General features: G+C 34.6%; 2 protein-coding genes and 1 long non-coding RNA gene across 7 annotated transcripts; 2 read left to right on the forward strand and 1 right to left on the reverse strand.

The window, feature by feature from the left end:
• On the forward strand, nucleotides 4,722–12,358 carry LOC107625457 (protein DETOXIFICATION 42). Of its 3 annotated transcripts, none has more exons than XM_016328094.2 (13): nucleotides 4,722–5,084; nucleotides 5,698–5,819; nucleotides 6,123–6,332; nucleotides 6,445–6,623; nucleotides 6,981–7,116; nucleotides 7,503–7,599; nucleotides 7,767–7,867; nucleotides 8,505–8,668; nucleotides 9,211–9,282; nucleotides 9,572–9,688; nucleotides 9,813–9,908; nucleotides 11,445–11,566; nucleotides 12,112–12,358. In XM_016328094.2, exons 1-13 carry the CDS (start codon nucleotides 5,053–5,055, stop codon nucleotides 12,170–12,172), a joined length of 1,509 nt encoding a protein of 502 aa, XP_016183580.1. In that variant the 5' UTR covers nucleotides 4,722–5,052; the 3' UTR covers nucleotides 12,173–12,358. The 3 variants fall into 3 exon arrangements, with proteins under 3 accessions (XP_016183580.1, XP_016183581.1, XP_016183579.1); XM_016328093.2 differs by having other exon boundaries at nucleotides 4,724–5,084; nucleotides 6,123–6,328; nucleotides 6,441–6,623; XM_016328095.2 differs by lacking the exon at nucleotides 9,211–9,282 and having other exon boundaries at nucleotides 4,723–5,084; nucleotides 6,123–6,328; nucleotides 6,441–6,623.
• LOC107625456 (30S ribosomal protein S1, chloroplastic) lies at nucleotides 15,416–20,023 on the reverse strand. Of its 3 annotated transcripts, none has more exons than XM_016328090.2 (8): nucleotides 19,856–20,023; nucleotides 18,302–18,686; nucleotides 17,326–17,601; nucleotides 17,088–17,168; nucleotides 16,465–16,746; nucleotides 16,254–16,364; nucleotides 15,967–16,053; nucleotides 15,416–15,793 (listed from the first exon to the last, which is right to left on the reverse strand). In XM_016328090.2, the coding sequence occupies exons 2-8, from the start codon at nucleotides 18,590–18,592 to the stop codon at nucleotides 15,686–15,688; spliced, it is 1,236 nt and encodes a 411-aa protein (XP_016183576.1). In that variant the 5' UTR covers nucleotides 18,593–18,686; nucleotides 19,856–20,023; the 3' UTR covers nucleotides 15,416–15,685. The 3 variants fall into 3 exon arrangements, with proteins under 3 accessions (XP_016183576.1, XP_016183578.1, XP_016183577.1); XM_016328092.2 differs by having other exon boundaries at nucleotides 18,302–18,625; nucleotides 19,856–20,012; XM_016328091.2 differs by having other exon boundaries at nucleotides 18,302–18,630; nucleotides 19,856–20,012.
• Nucleotides 18,788–22,075, forward strand: LOC110268884. Its single transcript, XR_002357598.1, has 3 exons — nucleotides 18,788–19,327; nucleotides 19,809–20,954; nucleotides 22,014–22,075. It is a non-coding gene; the product is annotated as an uncharacterized LOC110268884 (long non-coding RNA).

Here is a 22,275-nt window from a genome sequence, read left to right on the forward strand (position 1 = left end):
TCCACTTGATTTACCTTCATAGTTAGAGGTTAACAAAGTGGGATTAAAACCCAATTCTCTTCACACCTGATAAGGATAACTAGGATAGAAATTCCAGTTTTTATACCTTGCCAAGAGATTTTATTATTATTATTTTATTTTACTTGTCATATAACATATTCCCACCTTACTTCCAAAACCCCTAATTTACAATCTTCATAACCAATAATAAGAACATACTTCCCTGCAATTCCTTGAGAAGACGACCCGAGGTTTAATACTCGGTTATCAATTTAAAAAGGAGTTTGTTACTTGTGACAACCAAAACGTTTGTACGAAGGGATTTTTGTCGGTTTAGAGACTATATCTACAACGCGACTGTTTTTATGACATTCTTTACTGGCAAAAATCCTAACGTCAGTGTCCAACTTGAATGGAGCTGAGCTCCCAAGGTCGTGGCATATATGCAACTTGAAGAGATATTATAGCTAGAAGCGCACCTCGCTCCCTGATGTACTCTTTTTCCTGACTTCATGGTTTTTTTCTGAGAAGGGTTTTTCTGGAGAGGTTTTAACGAGGCATCAAAGTGGGACTAGGGGCAAGAGAGTTATCACCCTTAGTAGAAAAGCATTTTTTATTTTACTCTTCATTAATAAAAAACATCTTTTTTAATTCCATTGTTGTTTTTACGGTACGCATCGACTTAAGCTTGAAAAAGCGCGTAAATCTGTTGCCCGACCTATATGGTCAGCAAGATAAAGTGAGAAGGCACAAATCGGTGTAAAGAGGTTGTAAATGACGATCATATAAGCTCGGTCAACACGACTTACGACTTACAAGTCAGAAAGCATTCGAGCATTATAAAATGCATCGCAAAAATAACCTAAGTTATAAAAGCAGCCTAATAACAAAAAATTGGTTGTTTGAATTATGCAATGGAAAAACCTTTTCAAAATGAATCCTAAGACAAGGGATATTTGTTAAAAAGCATACAAAATGCTTTCACAAAAGTCTCGCAATAATAGTAAATACGAAATCCAAAAAGTTGTTAAAACCCTTTAGAATGATCAGAGTCAACAAAAGAAAGGTGCACATAAAATAAGAAATGTTGATAAAATGTCCCACAAGCCAGGCCTTAATAAAAACACTAAACAGACCAAAAAGTGGATTCTGATCGCTAGTAGTACAGGATCCAAGTTTAGTAGAGGAAGTTGGAAGAGTCACCTCGGTTGGCACGACTTTCGGCTGAGGAGAAGAACTCGGTACTGCCTCCTCGGAAGAAACGACATCTGGTGGAGGAGACTCCACCAAATGCTGCCCCGAAGTCTTCAGGTCGGATGCACTAACATCACCTTCTCGGGGAGGAGGGACAATCTTCCCATCGACCACGATCATGTCTGGGTTGAGAGGGGATAAGTCCAAGTCAGGAGTAATAACCCGAATTTGATTCTTCAAATTTTTAAACACCTCCTCTGTACCCTTAGCAACCGACTCCTCCAAGTTGGCATAATCATCTTTAAGTCGCCTTACCTCCTCCTTCAGATCCAAGTTCTCCCTATAAACTCGGACATAGTTTTCTTCGACCCTCTTCATTAACCCTTCAGCCATAGCACAAGAGGCCACGGATTCTTTCTCTTTCTCCAGAGTTTTGAGGAGATCGGATTCCAGCTTCAGTTTCTCCCCCTCAAATTCCTTTTTTGCCTCCTAAAGAGAAGCCACCTCGGCTTGTAAGGCCTTCAAAAATGCTGAGTAGCATTCAGAGGAGTCCTCCCTAACTCTTTCAGCAAGGTGGAACATACCCCAGCTGTTCGGATCCCACCCCGGATCAAGACTTAGAGGTGGTTCTTGATAGAAACATCATCCATAGCAATGAAGCTATGAGGATGGATGTGTTTCTCACAAAATCTCACCCCATCAAATCCAGTGTCATAAATGTTGGGGACACTTGATTCTGAAGTCTTTCTCTTCTTAGAACTCGGCTCTGAGAAGGGGAGAACAGGAGAAGGAGGAGGAGGAAGAGTGTTTACCGATTTACTATAAGAAGAGGTGCCTGAATCAAACTTTGTCGGGGAGGGAGTGTCCGGCTTCCCAATTTCTTGCAGCTGAGCAACTCGAGCTCGGGCGTTCCTTTTTGCATCCTGAACTTTCTGATAAGCTTTGGAACCACTTTTCATTTTTTCTGCACAAGAGCAAGAAATATCAAGTAGCAAGTCGGGACAACGAGCAATTATTTATAAATAAAAATGAAAACTGCCTAGCTCGGTACGGACAGAACTCGGTGTTCTGAGAAGGAACTTCTTAGTGTTAAGGTTTGGAGCCCGTCCCTAAGCCGCTCGAAAGAACTCGACTACAGCCTCCTCGACTTCGTCCAAGTCTATCAGATTATATTTCTCAACAGGAGATGCCTCTACCCAATACAACTGGAAGCGGAGTTCACCATTTTCATTTAAGAAGAAGGGGTGGTGACCCTCAGCAGCATGGACTTTAAAAAAGAAGTTCTTAAAATCGTAAAACGAGTCATCAAAAATGGAGAAGACTTTCCAACCTTGGATAGCTCGGAAGGAAACTCATTGTTGTTTATTCGAGAGGGAGCTAAATGGTTTTGTAACATGAAACAAGAAGAAAAAGATTTTCAAAGAAATCGGGAAAAAAAGCTCACGACTTACGAGCTGGTAAATCTTCATAAACCCCTAAGAGGTTGGGTGTAGTTGGGAAGGAGCGACTTTACAGTAAGATAAAACCTCGGTTTCAAGATCGGAAAAAGAAAAAAACACTTCAAGTCGGGTAAAGAAACAATCGTACATAAAAAGAAAATGGGGTTCCGACTCAGCAACTCGGCCAAAGCAAACTCGGTCTTCAGTGTCAGGAGCTACTATCTCATATTTTACTTCATCATCTCTAAAACTACAAATCCTATGATTCCTACAGAACTCCTCTACAAAAATGTTATCAACTACAGGAACTGCAGAAAGAACTAAAGAGTCTACCCATTTCAACAAATCCTTAGGTACCTTGGAAGACATTTTTGAAACAGTTGAACGAGACATATAGAGGAATATACCTACATTACACAAAAGAAATCATTACTACAAGTCCAAAACAGAGGAAACTTTCTTTCACAAAAAAGAATAACCAACAGGGAGCAAACTTTGAAAAAGAAAAAATGATATTGTTCTTGAAAGGCTACAACAATTTCATTTAGGGGCATTCTGACGCACACAAAAAGCCACGGCAGTAGTGCAACAGCAAAGAACACAAAACTAACCTAACCTCCAAGAAACTATCAACAAAAGCAAGTTCGCTAGCAACGATCCTACATTCAAACATAGGTTTCTAATATAAGGAAACACTACATAGTAGAAAAGAAGAACTTACCTCTGTTTTCTTTCGAAGAAGCCAAAGGAAGCTAACGGCAGGACAGAACAACGAATGATTTCCCTCAAAGAAAAGTCCCACGTCCTTTAGAGTCTTCCATAAAAAGAACAAAGCTCCAATGCAAGAAGGAAGGAGGGAAACGAAAGGGCTTGAGAAATAGGGAAGAGCGCGAAAGGAGAGAAGAGACGAAAAAGGAAGAGAGAGAAAAGGGGAGGAGTATTTATAAGCCCAAGGGGCAGAATTGTAAAAGTCCCTCCCCTCATTTAAAGACCGTACACAGTTACAAATGTAACTGCACTCCACGTGTCAAAGTGGGAAGCCAACAGACGCAACGGTTGGCATTCTGAAATCACGTCGGGTTTTCGACTTGAAAACAGAAACCAACCTGGAAAACCCGGAGTGATAGCTCTACTTCTTGGCATCCGCCCGACTTCATACATACTTGAATCTGACTCAAGCAAAAGATCGGAATCAAGTAGGGGTACTGTTCATACCTGACCCAAAATATAAGCTAGGCCCAAGTTCAGAGAAAGCCCAAATAATTTGCTACCATACAAACGACCTCTTGAGAGATCGGACAGCGCGCCCCACAGTAATAACTCCCCTCTAAAAAAGTTATAGCTAACCCCTAATATCTCTCCCCACTTTTGGGAAGAGAGATCTCAACAACCCCTACATAAAAGGGACGGTTATCCACCACCAATGGTGGAACTACTCCTTATTGGCTCATCACCTATAAATACACTGATACTCTAAGGTATACTTAAGTTCCAATGCACTATAAACCTGCTAAGACCCTTGCTGACTTAGGCATTGGAGTGTTTTGTAAGTACCACCCTCCATCTCCTCTCAACAACTTGGACGACGGCCGTACCACCCAGGCTAAGTCGGAAATCACCTCTCCAAAGAGCTTGGAACTCGCGTTCAAACCCAAACTCGATCCAGTTTCAGGTAATCCTTGGAATAGTAACGAAATTGAAAAATAATGAAAAAGGAGGATAAGAAGAAGAAGAAGAAGACGACGACGTAGTATCGGGGATGAAGAAGAATGTCTTAGTTGGACTTGGTTGGTTAAATTACTTAAATGTAGAATTTTATTGATATTTTATATCATTAGTCATTTACAAAAATTATTGAGTGATAGAATGACAAAATTAATTAATTTATAATCTTTGAATAATTAATTTAATTGATAAAAATTTTCAAAAGACGAATTTAAAGAATTGTCCATGTTGTCACAAACTAATTTTACCACTAACCCACTTCAAAACTGTACCATATAATTTACCTGCACCGTCCCTACAAAAACCTGTGCAGTACCGGAACTATTTAAGACTTTTCTATTGTACTAAAAGCAAGCAAAAGAATACAATCATATTTTATTATTGACCAAACTATATACAACCCGGGATTCTACAACTAAGGGAGGCTTTTTGGTAGCTTTTACTTCATCTGCCATCAATTATTCATATTCCATCTATTTGAATATTTTAAGTTTTGCTTAGTTCCTTCAAGGATCCTTCGAATTCAGACTCTAACGGGTGGTGATTGTCCATTCAAATTCTTCACGTTCTTGAAAATTTCGCCATAGAAGTGTGTAACCCAAGTTTGGTTACTTACTATATTTATATGTCACATATACGACTTCCATTTTCTATATGTGTTGAAAGCTGAAACTGTTGGACGACGGAAGGAAAGATGAGCTTTCATATGTTATTTTCTGGCATAAGGTATTTCTATTTATGTTTTGCTAGCAATAGTATTCTCTTTGATTTACATATATATTATTTTTGGAAAAGTTATCATGATTAATGTTTATTATAGACCCAAGAAACAAGGATTGTGAGAAATACTGTTGAACTGTGTTACTTGACTTTAGGAGTTTTAGTTTCTTAAATTAGGTGTAATTTGGATGAAACTATTAAGATATTTTCACACACAATATATAAATATATATAATCAGCCGAATATCCAGTTAAAAAGGTGGATGGGATGGAAGATAGACAGAGCGAAAGATAGGAGAAGACTCAAGAAGACCATACATGAGGCAGTCAATAAAAAATGTTGTTGGATTATTAGACTAAAAGAATTGAATTGATGACTTAAGTGATGGTCAAAAACAATAAATTTTGGCATTTATCTGAGATTAATGTGTAGACACTCTCACTCTAGACATGATACATGATGTGACTCAATGGTGTAGTCGACCTCACTTAATGGAATAAGATTTTGTTGTTGTCGTATATATCCAATTGTGTATTGCATGGAAAAAGGTTGAATTTGATTAGATGACTGTGTGAACTTGCATCAAAACTAAACACTTTGTTTTATTAATGGTTACAGGAACGCCTTTAGGAAGGATGAACTAGGCCTGGAAATAATGCATATATCACTGCCTACCACTCTTGCTTTGGCTGCAGATCCTATTGCTTCTCTGATTGATACTGCATTCATCGGACACATAGGTTTGCTTCACCTTTTTAATTCTATGTATTTATCTAGAAAGTTTGATTGACTGATACAACCAATCCTGCATGATTTATTCATAAGCTTATTAAGCTGCGTCCAAAGCTTAGTTATATAATTTCTAAGATTGAAAATGTTGTACCTCTATCCTTGTTTCTATAACCAAAGGAGTTTCTGTGTCTTTGTCTATGTCTATGTACCCATGTCTCGGATACAGAATCTAAATGTAACCTTAGGATTCTATTTAGAAAATGTTTGATGTTACTCCTCTAACATTTTTCATTATTGCTATTGTTTTGTAGGCCCTGTGGAGCTTGCTGCAGTGGGGGTATCAATTGCAATTTTTAATCAAATCTCAAAAATAGCAATAATTCCTCTGGTCAGTGTTACAACCTCGTTGGTTGCCGAGGAAGATGCCGTCGAGAAATTACAAAATCAACCATCAGAAACAGAAATGCTGATCCATGCCTCTTCTGTGACTGAGGAAACAAAATTGGAAGTGGAACAAGTTGGTATTTATTTCATTTTTCAAAAGAATAAAAAGCCTGCTACACATTTTTAATTGAATCTGTATACTTCTCTGGATTAATTTATCATTATTGATTTTTCTTTTTTTCAAGATAGATCCTGAGTGCAGTACATCATCAAGAAATGTTAATAGAGTAGCTAAACTTGGCCATGACAAAAGCTATATTCCATCAGCTTCATCAGCAATAGTTATTGGAGCTGTTCTCGGCATCTTACAAGCTCTCTTTCTCATTTTTACAGCCAGACCAATCTTGAATTACATGGGAGTCGATTATGTGAGTCCCTTCTTGCAAGTTGCAACTGCCATAATATATATGTCTCTTAACTTATTTTTAATGTATATTTTGTGGCTGATTTGATAGCTGATTTTTTGTGTACACGTAGCATAGTTGTTAATTAATTAAATCATATGTCTTTCTAGTCATATGGGCTGATTTAGTAGTTACTAGAATGTTGCTTCATGTAATTCTTCTTCAATTCAATTTCATAGTTTCTCTTACTTCAGAAGCCATACTATAATTGTTTGGAATTTAGTGTTTTCTGGCTATGTTCCATCTTTGAAGACTTTTACAATCCCTTTTAGCTACATTGCTGTACTTTGTCAAATGACTGAGTGTTTTTTCTTCATGCAGAATTCTCCAATGTTGAAGCCGGCACAGCAATACTTGACTCTGAGGTCATTTGGTGCACCAGCTGTGATACTTTCTATGGCCATGCAAGGAGTTTTTCGAGGAATCAAAGATACGAAAACACCTTTATACGCCACAAGTATGCTGTTCCTCGCTATCAAGTTCTTATGATGATACTAGTCTAGAGTTCGATTTTTGTTAAATTAATTTTCATCCTATTTAGTTCAATCATTTCCTTCAGTGTTTCAATTTTAACCTTTTTTTTCCCCTCTTAATATCAAAATATTTTACCCATTTTATGAATTAAAAGGTCACTTAAAACATTCATAGAGGAATGTTACTGGAGAGTTCAATATTAGTTACACGGTTACAATAAAATTATCAGTATTGTTTTTTCTTCTGTAACTTCTAAAATCAGATTTAGATACAGTTTAGTGAATTAGTGGAATCAGTTAGACTCTACTTCTTTAAACAAAATGAATTGCACACTATGATCATTCAGTAATTTGTGAAGTTTGATTACAGTTGTGGGAGATGTAACAAATATCATTTTAGATCCATTGCTTATCTTCGTACTCCGGTTGGGAGTCAGCGGTGCAGCAATCGCACACATTATCTCCCAGTATGTTCATACGTTCATCTCCGGTTTTCTTTCTGATGCTATAAGCATCTTTTGTTGATCACTCATCAAAGACTTCAATTTTTGTGTTTTTTTTTTTTTTTTTACTTGAGAAAGTTATGTTTCTTTTCTGTTTCTCGTTTTCATTAATTTGGCATGTGATTTGACAGGTACTTGATTTCCTTGGTGTTGTTGTGGAGTTTAATGAAGCAAGTTGATCTAATGCCTCCAAGTATCCAAGATTTTCAATTTGGGAAGATTCTAAAAAATGGTACTAATTTCTATCTACTTTTGCATTTTTCAGATTCTTGGTTTCACAATTATGAATTCAGCAGACATGTCTACAAATTTGTCGCACTTTTTCGGTCTAGAGAGGCTTCGAAAATATATACATAGACAAAATATAGTTCTTATCTGAACTTCAAAATCTATTAATGAATGAAACAGCTTGCATGTCATTGCCAACTGAAACACTTGCACATATGATCTAGAAACACTTTACAAAATACCAGTTACAATTTATCTTGGTAAAGTTCATGAATATATTTGGAGTGTATTAATGATCCGAGAGCCTATCCTTAATTCAGAAACATATTTTACAGTTCTAGTCTGTGAAAATTCAGCTGTGACATTTGTTTATTATGTGTGAAACTAAAATTTTGGTTGAAGTTGAATGATCTAAATACCTTGAAATTGAATGTTGTTTTTCTTCTGGAAGAAGAAAAAACTAACTCAGGTGAGTTTGCAGACTAAATGAGATATTGTTTCACCACATATCACAATTAATTTGATGTCAAAACACATTCTTTGATTTTTAACTTCACATGGTCTTAAATCTGACCAATTACTAAATTGTCACTTCACATTTGTACAAATATCTAACGTTGTTTGTTTCATCTTTGTTGTAGGGTTTCTGCTATTGTTGAAAGTTACAGCAGTGACATTCTGTGTGACACTGTCAGCATCCCTTGCAGCAAGACAAGGATCAATAACCATGGCTGCCTTCCAAATCTGCTTACAGATTTGGATGGCCACCTCTTTGCTTGCTGATGGATTAGCTGTTTCTGCTCAAGTAAGAAACTATTTCTCTCGACATTTTTTTATTACATATTTTATGGTGACTGATTTTAGTGCACAAATAATATCTTTGGGCGTATAAGTAGGTACTCTTCATTGTTATGAGAGATAACATAATCACAGTAGCATTTGATATTTATTCTTGAGTTATTATCATGAATTTTAATGGTGCCACACACGACCAAGTAAACGAAAACGTATATTATAGTTGCAAGGAACTAGCAAAGTAACTACATTCAGAAATTAGCATCTCTGAGAACATCCACCATTAATTGCCAAGTCTTTGTTGTTTAAAGCATATGCAAATTACCAATATGAATTCATTTGGTGATTTTCTGTATGCTTAGTTTCATTTTAATTAGAATTGTTCTTAGTTGCATGCAACATCTTGGGCTCTCTGCGATATTGTCATCATTCACTTTTCACTCTTCCCTCTTAATCATTCTATTTTCCAAAAAAGTATGTTCCTAGTTTGTTATACTACAATTAAGTCAATGCAAAGTTGCAAACCAATAGATGCCAGTTTTCACTTTTCAGGCCATTCTTGCAAGTGCGTTTGCGCAAAGGGATTACCATAAAGTGATCACATCGGCTTCCCGTGTTCTTCAGGCATTTCAACTTGTCACTTACCTTCCATATAAATTTTTTGTTAGTTATTCATTTGTTACTATTATGAAACCACTTCTTCCAAAAGTTTTAGCTGATAGGAGGAGACACATAAATGGTTATATCTCAGACACATCCACTCTAGCAAGAGTCTCTTTTGGGTTTGCGTAATACCATATTATAAAACCACTTCTCCCAAAAGTTTAAGCTGATAGGAGGATGTGCATGAATGATTATATCTCGAACATGCTTACTTCAATAATTTCTGAAATCCTTTTTCTTTTTCATGCAGCTTGGGCTGATTCTGGGGCTGGTTCTCTCATTCCTTCTCTTTAGTCTGCTCCCTTTTGCTTCTAAGTTATTTACAAACGACGTCGCTGTTCTGCATCTTATTGGTATTGGTATTCCGGTGAGTTTTGTTTCTGTTGCTTATAAAATAAGAGCACTCTCCCTTCTTAGTAATAAGTTGCTTACCCAACAAGAAAAGTTTATCTATCTTATTTATTTGTTTATTTTAATTTCTACTTCACCAGTATGTTGCAGCCACTCAACCCCTCAATTCACTAGCATTTGTTTTTGACGGAGTAAACTACGGAGCTTCGGATTTCATATACTCTGCTTACTCAATGGTAAAGTCTAGAAAATTGGTTTCTAAGCATGAAGCAGATCATGTATGTTTGTCAAATTTACTTTTAGCATTAATGTTACAACCTTTTTGAGTTAGTTGCTAATTCCTACACAAAAAGTTCATGAAATTCACTATTCAAAGATTCAGAATTTATGATTCACAATTATTAGGGTAATCGGTAGGGTAGGGTAGGATTTGGACTCTACCCTAATCCTACCCGCCGGTTGAAAACTTTTTAAAACTCTACTCTACCCTATCCACGGGTTAAGAATCTCTCAACCTTAACCCTACCCGCACCCTAAAGTTCTAAATCCTACCCTATCCGATCCTATTGGCAGAAAAATAAAAAATTTTCGAGCAAATATAAAATTCAACTATTCCAAATTTTATACATATTAATAAAATAGAAAATAAAAAATTAAGTTCAAATTAAAATTAAAAATAATAAAATCTTAAAGAAATCCAACATAAAATTACAAATAATATGATCATCAACTAACTTAGTGGTTATTTCAATTTTTTATAAGAGAAAGATTATGAGTTTAACACTCACTTTCTTCACTACATACATAACTTTTATATATATATTATATAATATATTAGGGGTGCGGGTAAGGTAGGGTAGGGTATACCCTAAACCCGTACCCTACCCTACCTGCAGGCAAATTCGTATCCTACCCTACCCGTAGCGAGTAGGGTAGACAACCCTATGCGAACGGGTTGGTCCGGATTGGATATCCGCAGGTAGGGTATATATTGCCAGCCCTAACAATCATTAAGTGCTTATAGTGGTGATATAACTTCTTACTAATGGCAATTGTTTCCATGCCTTCTGAAACAAGAGGGTAAATTACATTCTCATGTATTATTGGTTATTGCATAATAAGTCTGTTATGTACATTGTTAACACGTGAAATAATTATGTATTTAACCGATGAGTAAGGCTACATCCAAGTCTTTTTATAAACCAAGTCCAACCAAGTTTAACAATAAGATTTGGAATAATGCTAGTCATAACTAATTTTTATTATATTAGACTAACTTGGTTATATTTAGTTAACAAAAAAACTTAGATGTGTAGTATTAATGCTAAAGAGACAAAAAAAGAAAAATAGTCCAAACTTGTCTTATTTAGTATTCATTGATTGTTGTAATAATTAATAAATGCTAAATAAAGTAAATTTTGGTTAATTTTTTTAGTTATCAAATATTTTCAACTGGATACAGCATGTAGTTGAAGTTTGGATAAAAATAGGCTTTTAGAATCACACAAGTATTTCTTAAGTTTTATGGTAACAAAGAGTAGAAATGATGTAATAAGTTAATTATCTAGAGTTTAATTCAAACATGATATTTTATATTCAAACAAAATTACAAAAATACTTATTTCATATGTTAGTATACGATTAAACTTATTGTACGAAAAATATGTAAAAAAAGGATAATCTAATTTCGAAAGGGTATACGAATAATTTAGAAAATTGGTTGCAAGGTTTATGCCCCTCTTATAGTTTACGCATTCGCTTATTTCTCCTAGATTTTGGTGGCATTGGTGAGCATATTTAGCTTATATATGTTATCCTCAAGCTATGGCTTTAGTGGTATCTGGATTGCTTTGTCTATTTACATGAGCCTCAGGACATTTGCTGGCTTTTGGAGGTAACTTCTTTTTCTATGCACTTAAAAGACTACCAGAATATTCTTCTTTCACTCCCATTCAACTCATATTTCATTCCGAATTAAAAGTAAACTGGCTCTATCTGGAAATTTTAATACTAAAGTCTTCTGTAAAATCGAAAAACCAAAAAAACTAATTTTGCTGAAAAGCTACTATTTTTCAACTAACATATATAAACTGATTTTTCAAATCATAATTTTTTTTTACCATTCATTTAAGGGAATACCATACCTTTTTTACCCTTAAAACTTATCAAAGTTGAAATATTTCAATTTTAGTTCCAATATTTCATAACTGATTTAATTTAACGAATAAGTGTATAATAAAATCAATTTTGGGCTGCAAAAAGTATAATTTTTTGCTCCTTCAAATTTGTGAAAACTGATTTTTCTTTTGAAAAAGTAGTTTTTCTCACAAATTAAGCTGGAATAAATGCACAGGAAAGAAACCATAACAAATTAATGCATTATTATTTATTGCATATGTTTCGGTCGAAAGATGTATCATATTTTATTTTGAATTGCAGGATAGGTACTAGATCAGGACCTTGGCACTTCCTGAAGGAAAACTATGCACTACTACAATAGTTCCAAGCTATTTCTATCAGTATAAATTTATAGTTCAGTCTCTCACATGCACAGAGTATAGTACAATCCATATTGAAGAGAATAGAATACTCCCCATTCATGGAGTGATCCCATTTTGGTAGGACTTATCTTAATTTGAAAATGTATTCTTTACTTTTAATGTATGTATGTATGTATATCATGAAATTATTTTAATCTTTTAGTCGAAATTAAAAAATTTTCTTCCAAAAGTATTCTTTCTTCTATTATGGTTTTTTTTTAGATAGCGACAAAAAATCATAATTATAGTGGTCACAATAGCTGTTGTAATGATTTGAGAGTGAAAATAATAGAATAATAAAAGAAAAAAAAAAGAGTAATTTTGAAAAAACAAATTGTAATTTTAACCAAATGACTAAAATAAGACGAAATAAAACATTTGGAATAAAAATAGGAAATTAAAATAGTGCTTTAACAATAACAATAATATTAATAATAATACCAGAATGTAGAAGATTCTAATGAAAAACATCCAAATAGACTTTGTGATTAGTAGATTATATTAATTGTAATTCAGCAAAGATTTAACTTTGTACATAGTACATACATAAGCACCAAAGTAAATGCATAACAAATAAAGTTAGAGGCTCCAATCTCCACATAACATTTTATTTATGTTGATAAGTATTTGGTAATAAAACAGAAAACTGGGACACAATGAGTCAATGACATACCATAATGAATGCCTTCATATTAAAATAGGACTCCAAGCTGAATGAAATAGTTTCGGGGAAGCAACTTGAAAGCAACCAATTCATAAAGGGAAAATAGTGAGCGTCACTATTTATACAACATCGTAATTGAACATGTTTAATACTTGGAGGAGGTGATGAAACTTGCAATACGCCCAGGCTTTCTCTAATCTGCAAAATTCTCCGATATACTAGCAAGATAATAAATTTGGAGCATCGATGTTTACCAACTTCAAGTTAGAGCAACGTGATAACTTGAAGAACTTGAGTTGAGGACCTGCAGTATTAATCCTCTCATACTCGAAAATAGAGCAATTATGCAACATCAAACTCTCAAGGAAAGGAATCCTATTAAAATGTTCAAGTAACCATTAGTAGAGAACAGTGCCAGAGCGGGCGCGAGTAAATGGGCAGTTATTAAAATATATTTAATGGAAGAGTCTAGGGCTAGCAATTTTACTAAATTCAGCATGTAATCAATAAAAAAAAAATGAATAATTCCATAAAATTTCACACCATTAAAAACATCATTGATAATTATTTGATGACTACAAATCACAAAAATTTAAAATCAAATTTATTGATTGCGTTTGGAAAGTCAAAGTAAAATAAGATTAAGCGTTTCATTTTCAATTGCTATGACAAAAGAACGCATTAATCTTAAAGAGCAATTTGAAAATATGATTTCAAAGACATAATTTATAAATATGACTAGAGCCAAGTTTTCATTTAAAATATAATTATAAATATTGTCTCTAAAATAAAATAAATATAATCCAAAATATAATTATAAATATTGTCTCCAAAATAACATAAATATAATCTAAAACACTCAATTTTAATCTTCATATTCTTGAAATTTGGATTTTGGCAAAAAAATTGTAAAAATACCCCTTATTAAAAAAAGTCCGGCGAAGAAGTCCGTCCACCCCGCCAAATCCCACCAAATCCCGCGGTTTAAGCGGTGCAAATTAGGCGGGTTTTTGTTCTTTAGTGTTCCCAATTTTTTAGCCCGACCCGCCTTTTTTGGCGGGTTACGTAGGCCGGCTTGACGGATTTAGGTCTGTTTGCCACCCCTAGTCAACACACAGGGTGCGTGTTGCAACACACAAGGTGTGTGTTGGACACGTGTCAACATTCTGGTCAATACGAAGACACTTTTTTACACATCCAGTCATCCACAATATTATAATACACTTCAAATATCAATATTCAACCAAAATATTATCTTCATCTCCATATTAAAAATAATTATTGCAAATAGATCTTTAAAATATTTTATATCGAATGTTTTTATTTTTAAAGAAATTATGAAATCCTGAACTCTATAAAAAGAAGTATATAAGTTCTTATTTTTAGTGAGATTTATTATTTTTATTTGAACAAATAGATTCTTAAAATTATGATAGAAAAATATATATGTCTTACTTTTGATTTTAAAGATGTCAACGTAATCAATATTTTTAAAAATCGAAAAAGTTCGAGTAAAATTCTTTAATGACCTATTTAGATAAATACTCATATTTTAATAAAAAATATTTTTAATTTTACTTATTTAAAAAATTAAAAAATGTAAATTTTAATTTATGTTTCCCTTTCCTAATATGATTTTGTCTCAATTTTCTGTTCATACGAGGAGAATATTTTTTCTAAGAGTTAGTAACCAAAGCCCACGTTAGGTTAGGTAGAGTAATGAGAGAAAACAAGTTCATCGCCTATAAAAGGAGAGCACTTCACCTTTTTAAATTCTAGGAGAAAAGAGCAAACTATTTTTTCGCCTTTTACTAAAGAATACCATGAGAGAGCTCCACAATTCTAATTAAATATTTGTTCTATTTCTTATTTTTATCCATACAAAGATGGTGCTTAGTAGTATAGTTGTGGTTAATTATTATGAGTGAATATTTGAACAAGACATTATTTATAGTTAATTATCATTCAAATCTGGAGATTTAAATATATCAATTATTCCTTTCCCATACTTTAAAAAATAAATAGTTTAATAGGATGTAGACAAAAGATAGTATAAATATTTTATTTTCTTAGTAAAAAAGAGGAATTTATGGTTTTCAATAGGCTAGATAGAACCGGAAAATTTTTCTAAAATAAATTTTAAAAAATAATTATTTTTTTAATTTATTTCAAAAAAAATTTCGAAAGAACAGCCTATATTGCTTTTTTCCCTTTTTCTTTTCAAATAAGATATATAATCATTGAGCACAGACCAGTAAATGATTGGTTTGGTCCATCTAACACATTCTAAAGGTATTAGTTCTTTTTTCTTTTCTTGGGGTGTCTTTCTAAAGGTATTAGTTAAAATTACTTATCCTAATGTCTAATTTTTCGATATTCTTTATACAAAATATACTTTTAAAAACTTGAAATTTTTAATTCTTCAACACATACTTTTCGCATTTAACAACTTAAAAAGTATTGTTAACCAAATCCAAAAAACTAATATTGTATTGCTCCTTTGTGTTCGTAACATGAAAACTTTCATATAATCAGAAAATAAAAAGATTAATTGACTTTTCCTTTCTTGAAAATCAATATTTTAGTTCATCTGGCTAAATACACACTCAACAGAATTCAAATTTGTAGGAAAGGCGGGATTGTTGGCTCAAATTGGTGAATATTAAGAAATGTATTCTCTACGCAGCAGGAAAAAATTAACTCATCCAAACAAAACAAAACAATAAGCTTATTGTTATACAGCAATATTGTTTAAGTTACAAGCAAAAATCTAGAGCTAGGTGCAAAATAGGACCCTCAAAATTCTGAATCATGAATGTTCTTCAGCTGAGGGTACCTCATTGAAATCCACTCCCTCTGCAGGCAACTCTGAAGAAAGTGGTCCTAAGATCCCTTCATTGCTAAGAGTTAATCCACTCTGCAATTCATATAATTTTTATATATTCATCATCAAATTGTGCAAGGATGCCATAAAGGGATCAAAGAAGATATTCAACTCAAAGATGAAATGTAATAACTGAAAGTAAGAATTCCTTTGACATGCAAATGCACATAGAATTTTGTACAAATAAATAATCAATAGCTAGATACCTCTGGCTGGAACCGAAGCATATCAGCACGAGCCATGGCTTCTGCTTGGGCTATTCTCTGTCTGAATGTCTGAGCCATCTCTTCCGCCTATAAGAACAGAATCAGAGTTAAATGTGATCATTCTCATCGAAAATTAAAAATGCTGATGGAAAGTGATGAGGTATATATGATTTATCAAGGTAAAGGAAAAAGGGGGTTTCGGCTTCTTCAAGGATGTCAAAAAAGATGGTAGAAAAAACGACGAAGTTGAAATAAGCAAAACATGTGACATCCTTTCTGAGTTATACCTTCTCAAAGACAAGCTTTGGATTGCGAATCATATCACCAGGTGTGGGTTCCAACTTCTTTGTGGAAAGGCTTACTCGGCCTCTCTCCCGATCATGACTTAGTATCATCACCTAAACAAAGAACAGGTGAGAATTTTCATCTACAAGACAACTGCAATTGTAAGCAAAATGTCCATGTAAATGTAACAAACTAACAATATCATAAGAATACCTTCAGAATATCACCAGGTTGAAGAACAGTTGCAATATCAGTTATACGATCGTGACTGATCTGACTGACGTGAAGGAGACCACTGATTCCACCAATGTCAACGAAGGCACCATATGGCTTTAGGCTTTGAACAGTGCCAGTTACTACGGATCCAATTCCCAGCTGTCCCTGGCTGTCAGCAGCGGCTTTACGGTGACTGAGGATAAGTCTGGACTGTTCCTCATCCACCTCCACGAACTTTAGAGGGAGTTCCTTCTCAAGTAGCTCTTCTCCAGATAATTTCTAACAAGAAAAGTAAACAGAAGGCTAAGCAATGAAATATGGAAATGAACATTTAAAGAAACTTCTTAGTTAAACATAATAATCTATGGGAACTCGAGGAATACAAGTGGGGTTACTAAACTTGAATTACTTTATTTCAACATTGACAACAATAGAGGGAGATTGCCTCATATTCTCATGCGACTTTCAGATTTTCAGTCTTTGGCATGAAGCATCCCAGTCTGATGATGGTTACAACAAAAAGCCTCAACTAGTCTTAAATGGCCTATATTGAGTATTGACTATTAGTGCGGTCAAAATCAGCGCAACGCTACTAACGTCAAAGTAGGTCAAGAGCTAACCGTTGAAATCTGTGAGAATGGAACAAATCCCTTGAGGCCTTCCACCTCGGCCACCAATCCACCCTTGTTTCCATTGACAATCTGCAAGACGAAGCGTATGCAACCAGTTAATGTAAACATAGAGAAAATTAAACAAGTTAATGTAAACATAGAGAAAATTAAACAACTCACAACGGCAGAAACAATACTTGAACTAAACATTGACTAAAATTGAGTTTCTTGGTTTCACTTCACCCACCTTACCCTTGACAACTGCATCTTCTGCTTGAAGTTGCCTACAGCGTTCCCATGCAAGGTCGAACTCAATAGCCTTTAAACTCAAGATCAGGCCATCATCAACTTCATTTTCCCCAATTACTACAAACTCCTCTCTCAAGCCAGGAACTATGCCTGCTTCTTGCACATGCTTAATTCGGTGGATGCATGCCTCTTGCAGAGGCAAATATGCAGTAGACTTTGCAGTAACATCAACATAAGCTCCACTTGCATCTACAGCAAATACCGTGCCCTTAATCTGAAAACAAAAACCCACCACCATTAACCAACTTATTTCCTCAAGGAACAAAACAACACAACACAAAACTCCTTTTCCACTAAATGAATCAAAGTATCAAACTATGTCAATGCCATTGTGTCCTATCATAAAACCTTATGTGAAAAACAGACCATCTTAATCAAACAATTGCAACAACAAAAACAAAACCTTATCCCACTAGGTGGAATTGGATAGGATCAACTGTACCCTATCATATTATTCATATATCATGTTTACAGTTAGGTCCTTTACACCTTGTGTATGAATTTTTTGGTCGTCCTCTACCTACCTTTCGCCACTTGTCTATCTTCTATCCGATTCACACACCTAAGTAGATGCTCTGATCTTCTCTCGAACAATTCAAAACCACCTAGGACGAAATTCAACCTAAACTAAAACAACTATATTTGCAAAAGATGTTGGCTCTGGATCCAATTACCTGTTTTTGTTTTTCTTCATACACAACCAACCATCAATTTCCACAGACACATTAACTAAACATTCTCATTACTCATCAATACACACCATTTCAACAGACTCAATTTAAAGTCATCTTCCACCGAAACCACAAACTACATTTATCAAGTTCAAAACTTTATGCAACCAGTGACAGAACAAACTCCATTTCAGTTAAAAAAAATTGAAAGAAAAAAAAAACCCCAAAGCAAAGCGAGCTGACCTTGGTGCCAACCTCAGAATCAAAATCATACTTTTCAAGAGCTTCAGTGAACTGATCAACGGTGAAGGAAACACCTTCCATGGGAGCAGTGCGGCATCTCTCATAGGCTTGCTCGAAGAGCTCTTTCAGCTTCACTCTCTCTCGGTTCTGCGCATTCGATAAGGCCACCGAACACACCACCGGAAGGAGCGTGCGGGTATGGCGGTTGTGGGTGGTGGTTGGTCTTGAGAAAGACGTGGACGGCAGTGGAGACCATCTCAGGACGCTCAGTTGCTGAGCCAGAGACATCATGATTTCCTTCTTCACTACACTCTCTGGGATTTTCTATTCTAACCAAGGTTGCGAGAACCGGACCAGTCAATAAACCGGTAAAGTCACCGGTTCACTGGTTCGACCGAGGTTCAACCAGGATTCAACCGGTTTAATTAAATATTAAACAAAATTATTAAAAATTCAATATATAATTTCAAATATATAAATTCAATGATTTCTAACTTAATAAAATTCAAAATTTCACAATTTCACATAATAAATTATCCATAATTTAATATTAGAAGTTCACAAACAACTTCAAACATCAAAGTTCATAACTAAAAACAATCAAAACGCACATAGTGACAAACACACAATGCTCTACTATCAAAAGAAACATTAACAAACAAGTTTTCAACTAAAGATGAAGAATTAGGCCAAATTTCACAAAATCCTATTATACAGATATGCATCGCTAGTGACTAACCTTCAATAAAATCACAAGTATGAATTCAACAAAAGTAAAGAAAAAATAAGTTTCCAACTTAACTAGAACCTATTCATAACCTACTAATCTTGTCACAACCCCACCAACCACCACCACCACACACACACACACACACACACACACACACACACGAAAAAAAGGGAAGGGAAAACACACCACACAGAGAACAACAAACAAAATGGGTGTTAGAGAACTTGGATTTTCTCGTTATATTGCTCTTTCTTATTGATCTTCTTCATATCCCACTCGGAAGACTTTGCCTACAGGTACTGTCCTAATTTCTTTCGTTATCTATAAAATGTTCCTAAGTTCTTGTTTTGTTGCCATCCCCGTCCCCTCTTTCTTTCCTCGTACATAAACAGATCTAAAAATCTTCTATTATAGAAAAAGCTTGATAGTAAAGTTGCTTTTCTTTGTGTAACAGTAAGCTATGATAAAAGAAGGTTGCACATTCATAAGCTGATTGTTTAGAAAATTGAAATTACAGATATTTATCAGCAAGCAATTATAATTTTTATTCTTTTAAGTTTTCTCAAACACCCTTTTGATTGAAAAACTACATAAATCCAACAGAGTTACAGGGCAATCAGCTGAGTGTTCTAATTGCGGGAATTATGATTAACCTCTAGAGTTTCTAATAGCTTTTTAAAGCAGCTTTCTTTTTGACATCATTAAGTGCATTTTTTCATTGAACCATAGCATAATGGTAATCCAGATTTTCTGTTTTTTCAATATTATTAACAACAGTACAAATTACAAAACAAGCAAAAATAATTCCAAGTAACAGTGCTTACCGGAGCGAGGGAGGAAGGGGAGTGACGGCGACGACAGAGGAGTCGGAACTATCGGCAAAGAACAGAGAGAGCTCGAACAGAGGAGACGACGACGGCGACACAGCTTCCTAGGACGGCGACGGAGCTTCCACACGCGACATAGCTTCCTACGACGGCGGCAGATTTTCCACACGCGACGCCTGTCCGCAGCGGAGAAGAGTTCGGCGATGACTAAGAAGAGGGACGGTGGCTGTGGGGCTGCGTTTGGGGACTGGGGTTCTTTCAATTTTCAGAGAGAAATGGAGGAGTGGGACTGGGGCTGCGTTTGGGGGATGACTGGGTTAGCGTTAGCCGGCTAGGGCTCTTTCTTTTTTTTTTTTTTTGTTTTAAGGGTAAAACGGCGCTGTTTTGAGGGGTGATATTGAACCGAAAACCCTTCAATAAATCAGTGGGTTTTCGATAGTTTACTGGTTAATTATCGGTTCGATTGGTTTTTTGACTAATTTTTTGCTAGACAATTTATGAAATCAATTGAATCGGCTAAGTGACTGGTTCTTGATTAATCTGATATTCTGATTGAACCTCAGTCTGATTCGATTTTTTAAATTATAATTCTAATCTCAGATAAGGTCGTTCCAAAATTAATATTTAATAATACATTACAGAGATTTTTTTCATGCATCATGTTATTTATGGTGCATCGTGGACTACGTCATCAATGGTCACATTTTGCTGGTGTACGTTTTTAACCCATGACACGTGGTACACGTTATATTACGTGTACGTTTTTACAGAAATTGTCTATTTTATTTATTTTTTTAATAAGTGTCTTTTTATTTTTTAAATGTATCGAAAAATAGTAAATACCAAAATTCTAAGAACCGGACCGGTCATCAAATCGTTTTAGTCACTGATTTATTAGTTTATTGGTCTAACTGGTGGTTCAACTGGAAAAATCGTTTTAGAATAAAATAATAAATAAACAGCAGCAGGGAGTCTGTCATCTTCGCCGTCGTCGTGTCTTCTCGTTGTCGCGTCTTTGCCAGTCATCGCATCTTCGCCGGTCGTCGCTCTTCTCCAATCGTTGCCTCTTTGTCGATCATCGCTTCTTCTCCGTCGGGTAAGTCACAAAACTCTGAAATCTTCATTATTTGCTTTGATTTTGAAGCATTTGTTATAATTTCTGTGAGTTAGGTTAAGTATAACTTATATTTTTAATGCTGAATTGCTGATTCTGGTTTTTATGATTCTAAAATTTTCATTATTTATTTTGATTTTGATGCTGATTCTGAAATTTATATCTTTATGTTATAATTTGTTATTTTGATTATTTGTTAATTACAGTAGCAGTGTTACTTTATATTTATTTGTGATTTTTGTAATTTATGTGTCTTTTGTGATGTATATGATTTTATTTTTGTGATTTTTTGTGAATTGTTCTATGTATTATTTTCTGTAATTTGATTTATGTGATTTATTATGGATTATTGTGTGTATGTGATTATAGTTTATTGTTCTGTGATTTGTTCTGTGTATTATTCTCTAATTTGATTTATGTGATTTATTGTGGATTATTGTGTGTATGTGTTTATAGTTTATTGTTCTATGATTTTATAAAATGTCTTCCTCTGATACATTGAGTTATACTCTTGAGAAAAGTACTCCATCGGAAGAACCTATAGCCACTAATGTTCAAACTACTCAAGAGGCTCATCAATCTCAACCTCAAGAACCTCCAACTAATACGACAACTAATAATAAAAGACTTTGTTTATTGTTTATGGATATGTTTGGTTATTTATGGATATGTTTAGATGTTTATATTTGTTGGTTATTGCTATTTAAGTCTTTAAAGACTATGAAAATTATATATGTAATGATAATTGAGGATTATCTTTATTTTTTAAATTTTTTTAATTTTTTTCTTATTTTCAATTTTTATTATTTTTTACAAAATCCGCGGAGATCTGATGCACCACTATTTCGTAGTACATTTTAAGCTGAATTGAGTGGATTTTATCTATTATTCTCACACTTATGCATATAAATCGCATGTTTTACATTTTCCTTCCTAATTTTGTACTATGATTGAAAACATGCTTCTTTGGCCTTAAAATTACTAATCTTTAATCCTCTATTATTACCATTCGATGTCGTGATATGTGTTAAGTGATTTCAGGTTTTCCAGGGCAGGAATGGCTTAGAGGATGGAAAGGAAGCATGCAAAAGTGGAAGGAACACAAGAAATTGAATTTTGGAGAAGCTGGCAGCGACGCGCATGTGTGGACGACGCGTACGCGTGACAGAGCGTCACGTGCTGCATTAAACAGAAAACGCTGGGGGCAATTTCTGGGCTGCTTTGGACCCAATTTCAGGCCCGAAAATACTGATTAGAGGCTGCAAAGTGGAGTTGGAAGAGGGGAATGAATTATTCACACATT

The sequence above is a fragment of the Arachis ipaensis genome, chromosome B02 (assembly GCF_000816755.2).
Source record: "Arachis ipaensis cultivar K30076 chromosome B02, Araip1.1, whole genome shotgun sequence".
In the NCBI taxonomy this organism is placed as follows: domain Eukaryota; kingdom Viridiplantae; phylum Streptophyta; class Magnoliopsida; order Fabales; family Fabaceae; genus Arachis; species Arachis ipaensis.

Coding starts and splice junctions, on each gene's coding strand:
- LOC107625457 (XM_016328094.2), top strand. CDS start 5,053: ATGAGCTTTCATATGTTATTTTCTGGCATAAG. Junction 6,624..6,980: donor ATTACATGGGAGTCGATTAT/GTGAGTCCCTTC, acceptor TTCTTCATGCAG/AATTCTCCAATGTTGAAGCC. Junction 7,117..7,502: donor AACACCTTTATACGCCACAA/GTATGCTGTTCC, acceptor GTTTGATTACAG/TTGTGGGAGATGTAACAAAT.
- LOC107625456 (XM_016328090.2), bottom strand. CDS start 18,592: ATGATGTCTCTGGCTCAGCAACTGAGCGTCCTGAGATGGTCTCCACTG. Junction 16,365..16,464: donor AACCTGGTGATATTCTGAAG/GTATTCTTATGA, acceptor TTCTTTGTTTAG/GTGATGATACTAAGTCATGA. Junction 15,794..15,966: donor TGCTTCGGTTCCAGCCAGAG/GTATCTAGCTAT, acceptor TATGAATTGCAG/AGTGGATTAACTCTTAGCAA.